At 41.6% G+C, this 19,445-nt stretch overlaps 1 protein-coding gene, 1 non-coding gene and 1 pseudogene across 2 annotated transcripts in view; 1 reads left to right on the plus strand and 2 right to left on the minus strand.

Moving 5' to 3' along the window:
- Nup160 (nucleoporin 160) overlaps positions 1–19,445 on the plus strand; it is a 72,845-nt gene extending 53,400 nt beyond the window's left edge. The window contains exons 29-37 of the mRNA XM_059260850.1: positions 1,756–1,916; positions 2,957–3,017; positions 4,278–4,388; positions 4,568–4,691; positions 6,207–6,308; positions 11,792–11,933; positions 15,653–15,778; positions 16,911–17,015; positions 18,809–19,445. Of these exons, the coding sequence (XP_059116833.1) occupies positions 1,756–1,916; positions 2,957–3,017; positions 4,278–4,388; positions 4,568–4,691; positions 6,207–6,308; positions 11,792–11,933; positions 15,653–15,778; positions 16,911–17,015; positions 18,809–18,898 (1,022 nt within the window). The 3' untranslated portion in view covers positions 18,899–19,445. The remainder of the gene's footprint in view (positions 1–1,755; positions 1,917–2,956; positions 3,018–4,277; positions 4,389–4,567; positions 4,692–6,206; positions 6,309–11,791; positions 11,934–15,652; positions 15,779–16,910; positions 17,016–18,808) is intronic.
- LOC131909337 (ATP synthase subunit ATP5MJ, mitochondrial-like) lies at positions 6,811–7,189 on the minus strand (annotated as a pseudogene).
- On the minus strand, positions 13,481–13,583 carry LOC131910129 (U6 spliceosomal RNA). Its single transcript, XR_009378995.1, has one exon. It is a non-coding gene; the product is annotated as a U6 spliceosomal RNA (small nuclear RNA).

Below are 19,445 nucleotides of genomic sequence, written 5' to 3' on the forward strand. Positions count from 1 at the left end.
CATTTGCCTAGCATGTTTAAGGCCCTAGGCTCAGTCCTCAAAACTGAAGTGAAAAAATGACTAAAGAAGTTACCAAATGATATCTTAGTAATCTGATTTGCGGCCAGCAAGATGACTCGGCAGGTAAAGGTGCTTGCTGCCTGGTGACCTGATTTTGATTCCCAGAGACCACTTCTATTTGCTGATCGTGTGAAGAGTAAGTTACAGGGGCTAGAGAAAAGGCTCAGCAGTTAGAGCACTGGCTGCTCTCCCAGAGGACCCGGGTTCAATTCCCAGCACCCACATGGCAGCTCATTACTGTCTCTAACTCCAGTTCCAGGGGATCTGACACCTTCATACCAACACACATAAAATAAAGTTAAATAAATTTTTTTTAAAAAAGAGTAAGTTACAGATGTCATAACTCTTAATATATAAATATTACAGATGACTATGGACATTCTCTTTTTTCCCCTTTTAAGATTGAATTACATGATTCAGTGGTAGAAAACTTAGCATGTATGGAGGCTCTGGGTTTGATTGCCAGCTAATGGGAGAAATCCACAAAGTCTATTTAATGAATAAAGGAATCTCACAACCTTGGGAGATTTATCATAAGGTCCAGGAAAGCTGAGCTGTGTCCTGTGCTGATGTGCCTGGTCCAAGATCTCAGCATCCAAGCCACGAGGGAGCCAAGAGTGAGCAGCTTATGTGCATTCCAGGTCTTAAGGGTCCCCAGCGGCTATGCCTAGGGGCAGGTACTTCCAGGTCATAGGCAGATGTTGTTACCTGCTGCCTCACACGGGGTGGTGCTTCACGGTCAAAGCTGGAACAGCTACCCACTACAACCAGCACCACTACACGACCCCCAAAAGATGTTATGGATGTATCAGTATATCATGTTTTGTTTTTCTGTCCATCAGTGGGTACATGAATCACTTCTGGCCATTGTGAATAATGCTTCGGTATAATCTCTTCAAGGTCTTGCTTTCCAAAATCCAGAAATGGGGGAGAGGGAGAGAGCACAGCCAGTAGAGCACTTGGTGAGCGGGCAGAGGACCTAAAAAGCTGGGCATGGTCTTGTGTTCTCTTGCCATCCTAGCACACGTCTAGAGTAGAGACAGATGGAATTCCATGGGCTCCATGCTCAGCTAGCCTAGCCCACTGGAGAGCTCCAGACCAGTGAGAGAGGTCCTGTCTCAAAACAAAGTAGATGGCCCCTGAGGAACACCACCCAAGCTTGTCCTCTGGCCGTCACATACACACAAGCATACACACACAAATAACCAGCCAGACATGGTGGTACTTGCCTGTAATCTATCAATGGGGACTTAAATGCAAGATTAAGAACCAAAATCAAAGCCAGGCGGTAGTGGCGCACGCCTTTAATCCCAGCACTTGGGAGGCAGAGCCAGGCGGATCTCTGTGAGTTCGAGGCCAGCCTGGTCTACCAAGTGAGTTCCAGGAAAGGCGCAAAGCTACACAGAGAAATCCTGTCTCGAAAAACCGGAAAAAAAAAAAAAAAAAAAAAAAAAGAACCAAAATCATCTTTAGCTACAAAGTGAACTCAAGGCCAACCAGGACTCATAGCTACTGTACTTTTTACATTCCCTGAAAAGGTGCCACAAGGGTTGTTCTCCATGGTTTCCCCAACAGTTTTTGTGTGTGGCTTTAAGTTAGACTCAATGTTGCCTTAAGTTTTAGTGTCTCTTACGTAACAGATTCTTTTTGTATCTGTAAAGAAACATTTTTGTCTAATTTACTCTTGTCTCATAGCTGGTACAGTGATGTTTGAATATGGTATGCGTCTTGGCAGAGAGGTTCGAACTCTCCGGGGACTTGAGAAGCAAGGCAACTGTTACCTGGCTGCTATTAACTGTTTACGCCTTATTCGTCCTGAGTATGCGTGGATCGTACAGCCAGCCTCTGGGGCAGTGGTATGAAAACTTTTCTTCGGAGGACTTTTGGATCATTAGTTGTTGTTGTTGTTGTTGTTTCTCCCTTTCAGCTCTTATCTCATTTAAAATGTCTGCTGAGGACAGACCTATAATCCCAGCATGCAGGAAGTGAAGACAGTGAGGCTCAGCCACGTAGTGAATTTAAGGCCAGCCTGGTCTACATGAGACCCTGTCTCAAAAAAAAGTGCTTAATAAATTCAGTCGTGTTTATTAATATCCTGCTCATAGTTTTTTGTTTTGTTTTTTTTTTTGTTTGTTTTTTTTTTTTGCAGTGTTGGGGGGGTAGAGTTTCTAGACAGAGTTTCTCTGTGTAGCCTTGGCTGTCCTGGAACTTGCTCTGTAGACCTGGCTGGCTTTGAACTTACAGAGATCCACCTGCCTTTACCTCCCAAGTGCTAGGATCAAAGGCGTGTGCCACCACCACCACCACCACCACCACCACCACCACCACCACCACACTGCTGATAGCTTTTAGTGTTACTAGGCTATTGCCCAAGGTTACCAGTAAGTGGTAGAACTATGGATCCGGTGAAAAGCATATGATTTATCTACAGATCAAATCTATGACCTTGGTCTAAATAACATGTAGATAAATGAGTCCTCTTGATAAACAGCTCCATGTTGTTATGTGATGGGTACAGTACCCCTGTAAGAAGAATTATGCCACTGAAATAAAAATAGTTACCAGGTGTGATGGTAGACTCTGTGACTTTGAGGCTTCCAGGACAGCCTAAGCTACATAGTGAGACCCTCAAAAAATTAAAAAAAAAATAAAATTCTATTGAAAATTTAAGCATGAATGCTCTAACAGTTAATACGATAAAAATAAAATACTGTCTTTTAGCCAGGCAGTGGTACAACATTTTAATCCCAGGAGATAGAGGCAGGTGGATCTTTGTGAATTAGAGGCCAGTCTGGTCTACTAAGCGAATTCCAGGACAGCCAAGGCTACACAGAGAGACCGTGTCTTTAAAAAAAAAGTATCTTTCACAGTTAAGTCACTGGTTTTTGTCTTTCAGTCCGATCGCCCTGGAGCATCTCCTAAGAGGAATCACGATGGCGAGTGCACAGTTGCCCCAAGTGAGTCATGAGCTTCTCCTCTTTGGACAGTAGCTATTGTTATAGTTGAGGAAACATGGATTGTGGGGTCTGTGTCATAGTAACTATATGTAATATAGACAGATGGTAACATTACTTAGATATGATACTGTAAATATGACATATAGTCGGTACATATGGTAAAATTATCTTATTTTGGTTTAGTTTCAACTTTCCAATCTGCCAAAAGTTGTCTTTAGAGGCCTTTGAAAATACCATAGTGTCACATAAGAAATGAAAATGACTTAAGTGTTTCTTTGGGAATCTCTGTGGCCTAACCTAGTGGTGGCACACACCTTTAATCCCAGAACTAGGGAGACAGAGGCAGGCAGAGCTCTATGAGTTTGAGGACAGCCTGGTCTATAGAGTGAGTTCCAGGACAGCCAAGGCCAGAGAAACCCTGTTTTGAAAAACACACACACACACACACACACACAAAAGGGGGGGGTTCTTTGGATTTAGGAAATAGCTCAGTGGATAAAGTGTCTGTTGTGCAGGCATGATGGCCTGAGTTCAGATCCCCTGTATCCACATAAAAAGCCAGGCATATGGTGTGCGCCTGTAACCTAGCTCTGAAGAAGAGACACTCACTGGCCTGCTAGTCTGCCTATTTGGGGATCTCCAGGTTCAGTGAAAGACATAGTCTCATAAAATAAGGTAGAGTCAGGTATGGTGACACGAGCCTTTAATCCCAGCACTCAGAGGCAGGTGTACCATTGGGTTTGAAGGCGACCTGGTCTACATAACAAGTTCTAGGCCTGGCAAGGCTACGTGATCAGATCTGTCTCAAAAAAAGGTAGAAAGTAAAAGTGTTTATATTGATTATTGTGTTTAAGTTAACTCAGTACCAAACATCTTTGTCAGGGTCCTTTATAAATGGATCATGGCTTTTCACAAAGAGCTTGGACTCCAAATTCAATCCTGCCTCTCTCGCTTAGGTGGTTGTAATAGCTAAGTAAAATTACCTTTTTGAAACACTAAGCACTCCCCTACTGCAAGTTTTATTTATAATCATTTGGTTTGACTCAGCTGTGTATATAAAGAAAGGGACATTGCTTAATTTTTACTGAATCCTCTGTTTTCTTCATTTCTTCCTCTATGCCTTGGAAAATTAAACTGAGAAACCTTGTCCCAGTCTCGTCCCCCCAAAAGTGAAATGATTTAATGTCCACTCAAAATTAACAAGTTCATGTAATAAACACTTCCTTATACTTTGGGTAATGAAATTTATTTGGTTTCTAGACAATCGGCAAATTGAAATTCTGGAACTGGAAGATCTGGAAAAAGAATGTTCTTTAGCTCGAATTCGCCTCACGTTGGCTCGGCATGATCCATCAGCAATTGCCATTGCAGGTAGGAAGTTAACTTCCAACCAACTGGCACAATGACCCAGGACCAGGCGGTGGGGTCATGTGGTAGGGAGGCCTAAGGCAGGAGTGTTGCTGGGATCTTTGTCAACAATCAAAGCTTTTGGTCTCATTTGTCTATGCCCTTCAGTGCACTCACTAACTATCCATATTCCATTTCCACAGGGAGTTCATCAGCCAAGGAGATGGTCACTCTCTTGGTTCAGGCTGGCCTCTTTGACACTGCCATATCACTCTGTCAGACTTTTAAGCTTCCCTTAACACCAGTCTTTGAGGGGCTTGCTTTTAAGTAAGTAAAAATTACCTTTTAATAGCCTTAATTTTCACCCGGGTGGTGGTGGCACACGCCTTTAATCCCTGCACTCAAGAGGCAGAGACAGGCAGATCTTTGTGAGTTCAAGGCCAGCCTGGTCTACAGAGTGAGTTCCAGGAAAGGCTCCAAAACTACACAGAGAAACTCTGTCTCAAAACTAAAAGAAAAAGAAAAACAGTAACAAAAAGCCTAATTTTCTAATCAGAGATTCTGGCTTATTTAGTGTGATACAGTAATCAGAAGCTGCTAAACCATTATAAAGAGGTGCTCTGTTTGATTTATGCAAGAATTTTTTAAGTTGATAGCTTAAAAATTTTATTTTAAAAATGATCTTTATCAGGAGTGGTGGAGAGGTAAAGGCAAGAGAATCAGGTTCAAGGCCAGCCTCGGCTATATAAGACCATCTCTCAAAAACAAACCAAAAATCTTGATTTTGAGCTTTCTTGAGAAGACACTCTGAATTAGATCATAATGGTGTTCATTCTAGATGAGGCATGTGTTCTTTTTGGTCCCTTGGGGCCCCCTTTGACCCTTGTAGTCATTTTTGAAAATTGTTTCTTACTTGATTCTCCTCTTTCTCGCGCATGTACGTGTGCCAGAAGACAACCTGGGATGTTGTTCTTCAGAAGCTGTCCACCTTGGTTTTGAGACAGGATCTCTTACCAGGGCCTGGAGTTTGCCCATTAGGCTAGGAGTGCTCTTGTTTCTACCTCCCCGACACTGGGGCTACTGGCATGCTACCATGCCAGCCTTTTATTTGGCTGCCGGGAATCAAACTTGTGTCCTGCACTTGCATAGCAAGCACGTCAGCCACTCGGCCACTCAACTGTCCCTAAAAGCTAATGTGAGCTGGAAGTTCAGCGCAGGGATAGACTGGCCTGGCCTGAGCAGAGGCCTTCCTAAGTTCTGCTCCTAGCACTTGGTTTTTGAAACAGGGTTTCTCTCCAGATAGCCCAGGCTGGCCTAAAAGTCATGATACTCCAGCCTTTTAAGTGCTGGTTTTACAGACAACTTTTTATTGAAGTTATAGCTATTGGTAACTCGCTTTGTAAAACATTCTAATTTGGGGAGCTGGAGAGAGAGCTCAGTGGCTAAGAGCACTAGCTGCTTGGCCTTCACGGGTACCAGGATGCAGATGGCATACAGACATACATGAGGCAAAAAACACATATATATAAAATAATTTTTTTTGATGAAACCTTCTAATTTTTAATTTGGAGACGGGGTCTGTGTAGCCAAAGCTGGCCTCAAATCTGAGTTCCACCTGCCTCTCTCTCCCAAGTACTGGAATTAAAGGTGTACAGATTGTCTGTTGACAACGGATAGGAGTATGGGTCATCCAGCTGTATGGCTTTTAGGGGAAGGGAAGCCAGTACACTAGTAATGAATTCAGTGAGGCCAGAGCTAAATTGTCTTCTCTGCCGGATGTGGTAGCACACTTAAGTGGCACTGGAACATTTGCTTACTGCTGTGGGGCCGTTCTCATTGCAGGTGCATTAAGTTGCAGTTTGGAGGAGAAGCAGCACAAGCAGAAGCCTGGGCCTGGCTAGCAGCCAATCAGCTGTCTTCTGTCATCACCACTAAGGAGTCCAGGTAGCCCTAGACTTCCTCTAGGCCTGGGTAGATTTACCTCTTGCAAAACTATAGCACTCTTTCCTTGAATAGATAACTTTTTAAAAAAGATTTGTGTGGATGCTTTGCCTGAATTTGTGTATGTGAACCATGTATATACTTGGTAACCAGGGAAGTCAAAACTGGGGTTATAGGTGGCCATGAGCCACCATGGGGGTGCTGGGAACTAAACTCAGGTCCTCTGTGGAGCAACAAGTACTCTTAATTGCTGGACCATCTCTCCAGCCCCTTGAATAGAGCTTTACCTAACCATTTCACTCTTATTTCTTGCTCTTTGAGGAGAGGGGGGTTATTTATTTGTTTTTGTTTTTTGTTATATTGAGTTTGAGACAAGGTTTCTCTGTGTGGCTTTGACTGAACCTGGAAATCACTCTGTAGATCAGAGAGATCTCCCTGCCTCTGCCTCCTGAGTGCTGGGATTAAAGGCATGGACTTTTTTTTTTTCCCATGCTGCTCACATGCATTTATTAATGCCACATTGTAAATGGTACTTAGGTAAGTGTACAGCGATGTTCCGTGTTCCCATCTAACACAGCTTGCTTCAGTTTAGCCGACAGTATTCATCGTGAGTGGACTCAGGGAGCAGTTAATGATGGCCGTGGGCAGGTGCAGGATAGAGCCTTTCAAAGCTTTACTTCTTTTATCAGCACTCCTGATTTTATAAACGATGAAGGTCATTAACCCCATTCCCATCCAAATTTCCTGGTAAACCTGGGTATAGTAGGGTTTCATGGGGACCCAGACATTCTTAATAAGGCTTTGAAGCATCTCAGCAAGACCAAGGCCACAGGCCACAACAGAATCCACTAGACAGGGAAAGGTCACTGAGCACGCAGGCACCATGCAGGCTAATTTAAAGCTTCTTGTTCTTTTCTTTTTTTTTTTCAAATTTATTTAACTTTTTTTTTTTTTAATTTGTTAGGTAAACAGTGTTCTGTCTGTATGTTTGCCTGAACAACAGGAGAGGGCATCAGACCTTATTATAGATGGTTGTGAGCTACCATGTGGTTGCTGGGAATTGAAATCAGGGCCTCTGGGAGAGCAGTCAGTACTCTTAACCTCTGAGCCATCTCTCCAGACACTCTTGTTGTTCTTTTGAAATATGATCTCACTATGTAGCCTACACTTTTCTCAAATTCTCAGTTCTCTTGCCTTACAGGCATGCAATGTCATACCTTCCTCTCTGTGTGTGTGTGTGTGTGTGTGTGTGTGTGTGTGTGTGTGTGTATTCGTTTAAGTTACAGGAAGTTGTAACCACCTGATAATTGATGCTGGGAACCAAATGTGGGTCTTCTGGAGAAGCAGCAAGTATTAACCACTGAGCTATCCCTCCAGCTCTCTGCTAAGTTTTTGTAGAAGCTGGAAGTTGGTTTGGAGAGATGGCCAAGTGGTTAAGAGTGCATGTTGTGACACACACCTTTAATGTCTAGGGAGGGAGAGAGGCAGACCAATTTCTGAGTTCCAGGACAGCCAGAGCTAGTTAGAAACCCTTTCTCAAAAATAAATAAATAAGTAAAAATAAATTAAAGAATGCTTATTGCGGGGCTGGAGAGATGGCTCAAAGGTTAAGAGCACTGACTGCTCTCCCAGAGGTCCTGAGATCAATCCCCAGCACCCACATGGTGGCTCACAACCATCTGTAATGAGATCTGGTGCCCTCTTCTGGCCTGCAGTCATACATGCTGTATACATAATAAATAAATAAATTTTAAAAAAAAAAAAACAAAAACAGAATGCTTATTGCTCTTGCAAGACTCAAGTTTGATTCCCAGCACCCACATCAGGCAACTCAAACAGCCATAACTGGAGCTCCAGGGCATCCAAGCCCTCTCCTGGACCCTGTGGGCATCTGTGTTCACGTGTGCACAGACACATGTAGACACATAATTTAATAAAGTAGGGGCTGGAGAGATGGCTCAGAGGTTAAGAGCACTGGCTGCTCTTCCAAAGGTCCTGCCTGAGTTCAATTCCCAGCAACCACATTGTGGCTCACAACCAACTGTAGTAAGATCTGATGCCCTTTTCTGGCATAAAGGTGTATATGCAGATAGAGCACTCATAAATAAAATAAATAAATAAATGCTGGGGGTAGTAGAGCATGCTTTTAATCCCAGCACTTAGGAGGCAGAGGTAGGTGACACTGAATTTGAAGCCAACCTGGCCTACACAGCAAGTTCCATGACAGCCAGAGCTACGTAATAGAAAGACTTATCTCAAACACATAAAAATAGAAGCTGGAAGTTATAATTAGGCTGGCAGTTCAGACCATGATGTATTGTCTATGAGATATCTCCTATATATCCCCTTCCTCACACAGAGGGTACTCTTAGCTTAGTGTGTGATAGATAACCTATAGTCACAACTACTTTCAAAGCTAGGGCAAGAATATCACTTACAACCACAAAATTGAGGCCAGCCTGGGCAGCATAGCAAATCATTTCTCAAAGGAAAAAAACAACCTTGGGGCTGAAGAGATGACTCAGTTTTTCCAAGAGAACTCACTCTTCCAAAGAACCCAGATTCAATTTCAAGCACCCACATGGTGGCTCACAACTAACTGTCTGTAACTCTGGTTCCAGGGGATCCAACACCCCTGCTGGGTACTGCATGCACGTGGTGCACAGATAACACATAAAGGCAAAACACGAAATTTTAAAAAATGAATCTTAAAAATTTTTTTTAAATACCCTTAAAGGGAAAAGTCTTTATTTACTTGGCTCAACTGTGATTTTTTCCCCCCATTATTAAGCTTAGACTATATGGCGGTCATCATAGTGTCCTCCTATAGTTACAAGTTACTCTTTAGCAGTCTGCCTTGCACTAACCTCCACTGTCTACTTTGTTCGGACATCCTTTATGTATTTACTTTGCCCAAGACCCCCAAGATAGTGTGAATAAACTCAATTTCTTTGTAATTCTCTCAGACAATCCTAATTCTAGTAAACTACCTTTTATGAAATGCATTTACACTGTATTATGCAGTTTAGCATTTTAAATAATAGTGTTTTAGAATCTGAAAGTTCTTGTTTAAATGTGTTCTCTACTGATATTACAGTGTATCTGAGTTTGCATGATTTATAAACAGTAGAACTTTATTTGCTTCATGTTCCAACATTAGGATTCCAACAGCTACAAGGACCTTCTTGCTATATCAAGAAAGGAACAGTCTCTCCTTTACACCTACTCTATCCATCATGATTAGTCCACTTTTTCAATGGGAACAGTGATACGTTCATGAGACAGGAGCTCTTACTAGACTACACTTCTCAAAACTATTACAATGGAGGTTATGTTTCTATCACAAGGGCAGCTGGGGAGATGGCTTAAGTAGTTCCCAGCACCCATGCTGGAAGGCTCAGCACCATCTGTAAACTTCAGGAATCTGACACCCCACCCCCTCACCCCCCACCCCACCCCTGTTTTGGCCTCTGCAGACACCTAAACACAGGCATGCATGCATATATATAGATATATAGACATACACATACATACACTTAACATACATGCATATACATAAAAATAAATCTTGTGCTGGGCAGTAGTGGTACACACCTTTAATCCCGGCACTTGAAAGGCGGAAGAAGGTGGGTCTCTGAGTTCCAGGACAACCAGAGCTACACAGACAAATCCTGTCTCCAAAAATTATATTTATGTATGTAAATAGATAAATCTTGTTTTTAAAGTGTTCCTAACACATGAGCTTGGCGGGACCATTTCAAATTATAGCTTTTTTACTCTTTATTTTTTTAGTATTAGTGGGAAACAAATGTCGTATATGGAGTTCAGAGAAGTTTATGGAGTCAGTTTTCTCCTACCTCTACTTGGGCCCCATGACCTGACTCCAGTCTCTAGACTTACTCAGCAAGTGCCTTTACCCACTAAGCCATCTCACACTGGCTCTTAACAGTTTGGGATTTGCTTTTTTCTTTCTTTCTCTTTCTTTCTTTCTTTCTTTCTTTCTTTCTTTCTTTCTTTCTTTCTTTCTTTCTTTTTCCTTCCTTCCTTCCTTCTTTCTTCTTTCTTTCTTTCTTTCTTTCTTTCTTTCTTTCTTTCTTTCTTTCTTTCTTTCTTTCTTTCTTTCTTAATTGCAGTTTGGGGAGTGACATGTTTTCCTCAGGGAGTATGTATGGGGCAGAGGACAACTTTCAGGAATTAGTTCTCTCTTCCACCAGGTAGGTCCCAGGGATCAAACTCAGGTTGTTAGGCTTACCAGCAAGCACTTGCTTGTACCTACTAAGAGATCTGCTGGTCCAGTGGTTGTTTTTGTTTTTTATTTGTTTTGTTTATTTTTGAGACAGGGTTTCTCAGTGTAACAGCTTTGGCTGTCCTGGAACTTGCTTTGTAGACCAGGCTGGCCTTTAACTCACAGAGATCCACCTGCCTCTGCCTCCCAAATGGATCTGCCTGGCTCTGCCTCCCCAGTGCTGGGATTAAAGGCGTGCACCACTGACCGACCGGCTCTCTATTACTATTTTTAAATCCTGAAGTTTAGAGCATCAAAATTTTTACATGAGAGGCTGGACAGGTGTCTCAGCACTTAACAAGTCCATGCTGCTTTTGTAGAAGACCAGATTTGATTTACAACATCTATTTGGTGGCTCCTAACTATAATTCCAGGGGGATCCAACATCTTCTGGCCTTCATGGGCACCAGAAACACATATGGTGTATATACATACATGCAGACAAAATACTCATATACAGAAAAAAAAAAACTGTTTTGTTTTCTACATAACTCTATTGCTTAGTCAGTTTTGGGGACCAGAACTAGTGATGTGAGCTCTTTAAACTCCTAAAACAAAGGAATTAAGTAAATTGTATGTAGTTACTAGGAGAACAATAAATCTTAACTCATTTGGGTTTTTTGTTGGGTTTTTTGTTTGTTTGTTTGTTTGTTTTGTAATGTTTTAGTGCTGGAGAGATGACTCGACAGTTAAGAGCACTGACTGCCCTACCAGAGGACCTGTGTTCAATTTCCAGCACCCACATGGCAGCTCACAACTATAACTCCAGTTTTTATTAGTCCATCTAATTTCCAGTTATCATTTAGCTGTATTACCAATTCAGTTGTTAGCTGGAGAGATGACTTAGCAGTTAAGAGCACATACTGCTCTTGCAGAGGACCCTAATTTGATTCCCTGGGACCCACATTGTAGAAAAGAGAGTCAACTCCCAAAGTTGTTCTGTAACTTCCACATGGATGCTATGACATAGGAGCCTACACACACTCACACACACCCTCTCCTTCCCCCCCTCCCCCCACAAAACAAATGTAAACTTATAGAAACTGCTTCAGTATGTCTGCTCATGCCTATAATCACAGCACTCAGGAGGCAGACAGTAGGGTCTTAAGATCAGCCTTGTCTATAGAGTAAGACCCCGTCTCTAATAATTAATTCATAGAAAAGGAATCTGAACTTCTTTGTCCTTTTTACTTTTTTCAAGTGCTACAGATGAAGCATGGAGGCTATTGTCAACTTACTTGGAAAGATACAAAGTCCAGAATAACTTGTATCATCACTGTGTGATTAACAAGTTGTTGTCTCATGGAGTCCCTCTGCCTAACTGGCTTATAAACAGTTACAAGGTATGTGATATTGAGGTGGAATGACAATTTGAGAAAATGTTGACTTACAAGCCAATTGTGGTGGCAGTACTTGGGAAGTGGAGACAAGAAGATCAAGGAGATTTCAAAGCCATCCATTGCTACATAGTAAGTTCAGGGCCAGCCTAGGGTAAATGACACACTGTGTCAAAAGATAGAAGAAGGGGGGATGGAGATGGCTCAGAGGTTAAGAGCACTGGCTGCTATTCCAGACATCCTGAGTTCAATTCCTAGCAACCACATCTATAATAAGATCTCGTGCCCTCTTTTAAGAAAAGATTTATTTTAAAAAATAGATGGAAAGGGGGATAAAGAGAAGTCATTGATTGATATTTATATTTCAATCACTATTTTGCTCACAGTTTTTTTTAAAGATTTACTTATTTAGTATGTATACAATGTTCTGCCTGCATGTATGCCTGCAGGCCAGAAGAGGGCACCAGATCTCCTTACAGATGGTTGTGAGCCACCATGTGGTTGCTGGGAATTGAACTCAGGACCTCTGGAAAAGCAGCCAATGCTCTTAACCTCTGAACCATCTCTCCAGCCCTTGCACACAGTTTTATAAGCTAAACATCAAGAACACATGGCTCATTGTTTTGGCCTTCAGTGAGTATCCTCTGTACTGAGTTCTATCATAGCAGATTATACTGTGGTGGGAATGCACAGGAGCGTAACATGATCATATCATCAGACAGGAAGCCAGAGAGCAGTTCAGCCTCCAACAGCTCAGTCTCTTGAGAACTAGCTTAATCTCTTCAGAGATGACAGTGCCCTCCTCCATCTAAACATCCTCCACTTGGTCCCATTTCTCAAAGGTTCCTCCTTCTCCCAGTCTGTCACACTGGGGCATGTCATCTAGAGCAAAATGGGCTGGGAGGTGGTGGCGCACGCCTTTAATCCCAGCACTCGGGAGGCAGAGCCAGGCGGATCTCTGTGAGTTCGAGACCAGCCTGGGCTACAGAGTGAGTTCCAGGACAGGCACCAAAACTACACAGAGAAATCCTGTCTCGAAAAACCAAAAAAATAAGGCCAGGCGGTGGTGGCTCACGCCTTTAATCCCAGCACTCGGGAGGCAGAGCCAGGCGGATCTCTGTGAATTCAAGGCCAGCCTGGACTACCAAGTGAGTTTCAGGAAAGGTGCAAAGCTACACAGAGAAACCCTGTCTCGAAAAACCAAAAAAAAAAAAAAAAAAAACCAAAAAAAAAAAAAAAGAGCAAAATGGTTTGAATGGTAACTTCTTTAAAATGTAGGTTCCTGGGTCTCATGTCAGACTACAAAGTCAGATTACTTGGAGGCAAGAAACCAGAACTCCTTATTTTGACAAGTTTATTTATTTTTCATTCGTTTATTTATTTTTTGAGACAGGATCCCACTGTAGCTAGCCCTGGCTGACCTAGAATTCCCTGTAAACTAGGCTGGACTTGAATTTACTATATAAGCTAGGCTAGGCTCAAACTCAGCCTCTCCCTCCAAGTATGGGAATTAAAAAAGTGTGCAACACCAAGCCAAGTTGTTATTGCTGTTTTAATATATACAATGCTTCATGAGTTTATGTGTTGTTCTTGTATAGGAGCTATGCGAATCTTTTCTTTATCATTCTAATTTTAGTATTTATCCTGCTGAGGGAAGCATTTCTGACCTGCTTAGGATGTACACTTGAGTTTGAAGGAAATATCTGAAGCACTTTTAGTAGGAGAAGGAAAGATAATCTGAAAGTTACTACCAGTAAAATGGGGTTTTTGTTTGTTTGTTTGTTTTGTCAAAAGAACAGCCCAGTGTGGTGTTAGACATTTGTAATTACAGACTTGGAAGAGTGAGCAGAAGGATTGCTATAAGTTGAAGGCCAGCCTGGCTTACATAGCAAGACCCTGTCTCCAAAAAAAAAAAAAAAAAAAAAAACCAGTGGTTCAGTTGGTAGAGTGCTTACCTAGCATACAAGAAGCACTGAGCTCAATCCATAGCACTGCATAAACTGGGTGTGGTAGTGCACATATAGGGTCAGAAGTTCAATATCAGCCTGAGTGAGCTACATGAAACCCTGCCTCAAAAAACGGGAAAGTAGAGAAAAATAGCTAAAATGGGAAAAGTAAAATTGAGATCATATCAGAATGGAGAAAGCATCCTCACTGTAATAAAGTATCCATTGAGTACAGCATGATCACTGTAATAGAGTATCCATCAAGTACAGAATCCTCACTGTATCACTGTAATAGAGTTCAGCATTCCCACTGTAATAAGAGTATCCATTGAGTACAGCATCCTCACTTTATCATTGTAATAGAGTACAGAATCCTCACTGTAATAAAGTATCCATTGAGTAAAGCATGATCACTGTAATAGAGTTCAGCATCCCCACTGTAATAGAGTATCCATTGAGTACAGCATAATCTCTGTAATAGAGTACAGTATCCTCACTGTAATAAAGTATCCATTGGGTAAAGCATGATCACTGTAATAGAGTTTAGCATCCCTACTGTAATAGAGTATCCATTGAGTACAGCATAATCCCTGTAATAGAGTACAGTATCCTCACTGTAATAGGAATACAGTTGACTGGGCTGGTGGTCCCTGTAGACTGATTTTTTTCCTGTCCCAATGCCTGTTTCCAAATAATCACTCTAGAGGCTTAATACTATTTATAAATGCTCAGCTGATGGCTGAGGCTTATTACTAATCTACATTCTACCACATGACTTGTGTCTTTACCTGTCCTCCAGCATGTCCTGCTCCTCCTGCAGCTGGTTGGTGTCTTCCCAACTCTGCCCTCCTTCTTCCTATCATTCTCAGTTTGGCCTTCCAGCCTAACTTCCTGCTCAGCTACTAGCCTGTCAGCTTTTTATTAACCAATTAGAGTAATACATATAATACATATTCACAGTATATAGGATTATTTCACAGCAGGTGCCTGCCTTTAATCCCAGCACTCAGGAGGCAGGGGCAGGCAGGTCTCTGAGTTCAAGGCCAGCCTGATCTATAGAAGGAGTTCCAGGACAGCTAGGGCTACTTAGAGAAACCCTGCCCCAGGGGGTAGAGTGCAGGTGGGGTACAGCATCCTCATGTAATGCAGTAAAGCATACTTACTATTCAAAAATGAGGCTGTTCATCTTTCTATCACTTGAATTACATAACATACAAATTTAAAACTGGTGGTACTTTTGCATTTCATTGTTTCTGAGAATTGATATGTATATCCTGTTACTTCAGTGCTCAGCATTTCTGGGAAGACATGCTGACATGAATAATGTAAAATTGAAATAGGAACAAGTTAAAACATGTCTTGGGTAACAAAACAGAGAAAAGCCATTTAACAGACAGAGCTTTACAATATGCCTAGAGGTAACTGGGCTTTTGGGAATTTACAGATCTCATCCTAAGGAACAGATAAATAAACCCAGGCATTCACTCACATTAACCACCTTTTTTAAATTGTTTGTTTGTTTGTTGTTTTTGAGGCAGGACTATGTAGCTCTGCCAGCCTAGGTGTTTCTTATAAGTTGAAATACAACTGTATTGAAAAAATAAATAGGAAAATCTGATATTTGCTGATGCACAGAAACAATCAATATATGTTTTGGTAGTACATTTAGGTGTATGAGCATTTGGTTTCTTGCATAATTTCTAAACATTCTAGAAGGCAGCACTGATAAGTTCTATTTCAACTTGGAGTAGACATGCTTATAATTGTTGCATTTTACAGAAAGTTGATGCTGCTGAGTTGCTGCGTCTGTACCTTAACTATGATCTTTTAGAAGAAGCTGTCGATTTGGTCTCCGAATACGTGGATGCTGTATTAGGGAAAGGACATCAGTACTTTGGAATTGAGGTAGATGCATATGAATGTTTTCTTTTGATTGTGTATTACCACACTAAGTAATAAGTAAGGAAATCTTTAAAATAAATCGCATATAAAGTATATATTGGCTGGGCGGTGGTGGCGCACGCCTTTAATCCCAGCACTCGGGAGGCAGAGCCAGGCGGATCTCTGTGAGTTCGAGGCCAGCCTGGACTACCAAGTGAGTTCCAGGAAAGGCGCAAAGCTACACAGAGAAACCCTGTCTCGAAAAACCAAAAAAAAAAAAAAAAAAAAAAGTATATATTTAGTGATATAGTGAAATATTGATACTCCAGGGAGCTCTAGTTTCTTTCTTTCTTTTTTTTTTAAAGATTTGTTTTTAGCCAGGCATGGTAGTACACACCTTTAATCCTAGAACTCGGGAGGCAGAGGCAGGGGGATCTCTGTGAGTTCGAGGCCAGCCTGATCTACAGAGTTCCGGGACATCCAGGACTGTTACACAGAGAAACTCTGTCTCAAAAAATAAAAAAATAAATCAATATACTTATTGATTTATTTTTAATTGTGTGTGTGCCACATGCCTGTGAGTGCCTGGGGAGGCCAGAGAGGTATTGGGGTCTCTGGAACTAGAGTCACAAGCAATTGTGAGCTGCCTGATACGAATGCTGGGAATAGAATTTGGGTCCTCTAGAAGAATAATGTATACTCTTTCTTTTTTGGCTTTTTTGAGATAAGGTTTCCCTATTATGTAGCTCTGATTGTCCTAGAACTATTGTAGACCAGATGAGTGATGGCATAAAGGATTAATATATTAACTCAATTGAAAGAAAAGGGAGAAATTCCGGTATGTGTGTGTTTATATATATGTAATTCCTTTTTTAAGAATTACATTTACTTATTGTGTGTGCATACACACATATGCCACAGTGCACATGGAGGTCAGGGAACAACTTGGGGGATTCATTTCTTTCTTTCCACCATGTGATCCAGGAATTGAAGTCAGTAACTTAGGCTTGGTGGCAAGTGCCATTGCCATCTCACCAGCCCCACACAATTTCTTACTGGGGGTTGGGGGAGGTTAAAGTGTTTCATGTATAGAGTCCTGCAAAAGCCACTACCTAGAAGATATGGTGTCATGTTAACAATAGACATTTTCTTTCAGTTCCCACTGTCTGCAACAGCCCCAATGGTATGGCTCCCATACTCCTCTATTGATCAGCTTCTCCAGGCTCTTGGAGAAAACAGTGCCAACAGTCACAACATTGTAGTAAGTAAACCCTTGAGTTGTCTTCAACAAAGCTCTGCTGGCAGGCCTACCCTGGGACATGATTATCGTTTCTCTGGGAGAGGGAGGACAAAAGCCATTTTTGCCCATAATGTGCTGTAGCCCATCCTTTTATAAATAACAAGTCTAAGCAACCATTTCAAAAGTCTTAAGGAATTATGTAGGCTGCAGTTATACAGAGACAATGACCTACAGTTCTTTCTTAAATGGTGGTTAGCAGGGCAGCTCTACAGGAGGAACAGTACTTGAATACAGTATTATTACTGTATTCAATTCAATTATCAGTATCCTGAGTGACCTCTGTAAACAGTAATGTGTTCTGGAACTCATACTAGCTACAACTTACCCTAAAAAGTAAATACATAAAATAAAATAGTAGTATTTGCTTCCTCAATGTTATAAAGATGACTTTTTTGTTTACTAAAGTGTCTTCCCAATCCTTTCAACTAGAACTCACAAAATACGGTTGTAAACTACTTATTACAGTAGCACACACCTATAGTCCTAGCTACTGGAGCTGAGGCAAGAAATCAGTTCCTTGATCGTAGGAGTTTAGGGTCAGCCTGGTGTGTAGGAAAACGGCATCTTTGCAAAAATGAGTAAAAGACTGATTCTGAGGAGCTCATCCTTGTTTTCTTTTTGTTGCCCTCTCCTTTTGGTTTGGATGTGGTAGGTGCTCTCAAACTCATGATTTTCTAGCCTCGGCTTTCCAAGTGCTGGGTTATAGGCCTGTGCCACCATACCTAGACCTAAACTGGCTTTTGTTTGTTGGGGAAGGGGGTGTTGGTTTGGTTTGGTTTTTCTTGTGACAGGGTTTCTCTGTGTAGCTCTCTGCCCTGGAACTTGCTCTGACCAGGCTGGCCTCAAACTCGCAGAGATCCACCTGCCTCTGCCTCCCAAGTGCTTGGATTAAAAGTGTGTGCCACCACTAACTGACTTAAACTGTTTTTAAAGTGTTTAAAGTATTGATTAAGCAGAAAAATGAGATAGCCCTGAAAATTAGTTACTGTCAGATCTATCAATTTAAAATAAAGACAATATTTGTCCTGCATTTTACTAAGGAGCTAATAATGAATTAGTTAAATCAGATGTAATGTCTCATTCTGGGAAAAGAGGTAGTAATTCTTTCATAAAAATAATCCCAGCACTCGGGAGGCAGAGACAGGTGTATCTCTGTGAGTTTGAGGCCAGCCTGGTAGATCTACTTAATGAGACCCTGTCTCAAAAAGGGGAAAAAAAATAAAATTAAATACTGGTGTGGTCTGTTGTGGTAGAACACAGTGGTGTAGGATATGGTGAGGAAGAGGCAGGAGGATCATGAATTTGAAGTCACATTTTCATAAGCAAGACATTGTGGTGCACAACTTTCATCCCAGGGGGATGTCTCTGGGCCTGGTCTTCATGGTGAGATCCAGGCCAACCAGGGCTATGTACTGAGACCTTGTCTCAAAACAACAACAGAACTAACTGGTGCACTAGCACTTGAGAGGAGAAAGCAGGATACACAAGGAGACCTTGTCTCGTAAATTGCATATACATAGACATGGAAACCGCATACAAGCATCCATGTGGTGTAACTGAATAAATTCATTACAGAACCAGGAATGATTACATATAACAAGGAAGGACCAGTTCTGACTGTAGAATCACAGACTTCTGCACTGAATACAAAGTAAATGAAGCAAAGCGGCTAACTTCTAATAGTTAGACTCTGATTGGAAAAGTCAGAGTGATTCAGTCTCCACTCTCAAGCTAGTCTTTCTTTTCCCTTACAGCTGTCCCAGAAAATTCTTGACAAACTAGAAGAGTACCAGCAGAAAGTTGACAAGGCAACACGGGATTTATTATACCGTCGGGACTTGTGATCTGGACAGCTACTCAGCCTTTGTAACCGATTGGTGCCTCTTAGGGCCTAAGACTACTCCACAGAAACCCTGTGCTCACGGCCAGTCTTTATAACTGTTAATGACGTGTATGGCACTCGGTCTGCATTCTGCACAAGATAGAAGAGCTGGGGAGTCAGGACCGACCGTGCCTGCTGCTGGTGCTACCGCGGTTTCTGGTTTTCAAACTTCCTCTCCAACGGCTGCTTTTGTATATGATTCTCAAGCTTTTTCAGAGTTTATATTTTTTTAAACTACCGAAGACATCCTTTATCTGCAAATGAATACTCACCTTCCCTTTCCATAACACCTAATGGTTGTTGGCTTGTTATAACTGGTCACCAAATAGTCACTGCATATCTTTTAATTTTTCTTCTTTTTTTGTATTTCAGTGGGATTGTTTTGGTCCAGAATTAACATGTATTTTCTGTATTGCAAACAAAGGCTAGTGGTTTTTCATACTCTTTTCATTATTTATTGTAGAGTTTTTCATATGACCATCAATAAAGTATTAAGTAATTTGCCTAGA

Source organism: Peromyscus eremicus, chromosome 4, assembly GCF_949786415.1.
Source record: "Peromyscus eremicus chromosome 4, PerEre_H2_v1, whole genome shotgun sequence".
NCBI classification, from domain to species: domain Eukaryota; kingdom Metazoa; phylum Chordata; class Mammalia; order Rodentia; family Cricetidae; genus Peromyscus; species Peromyscus eremicus.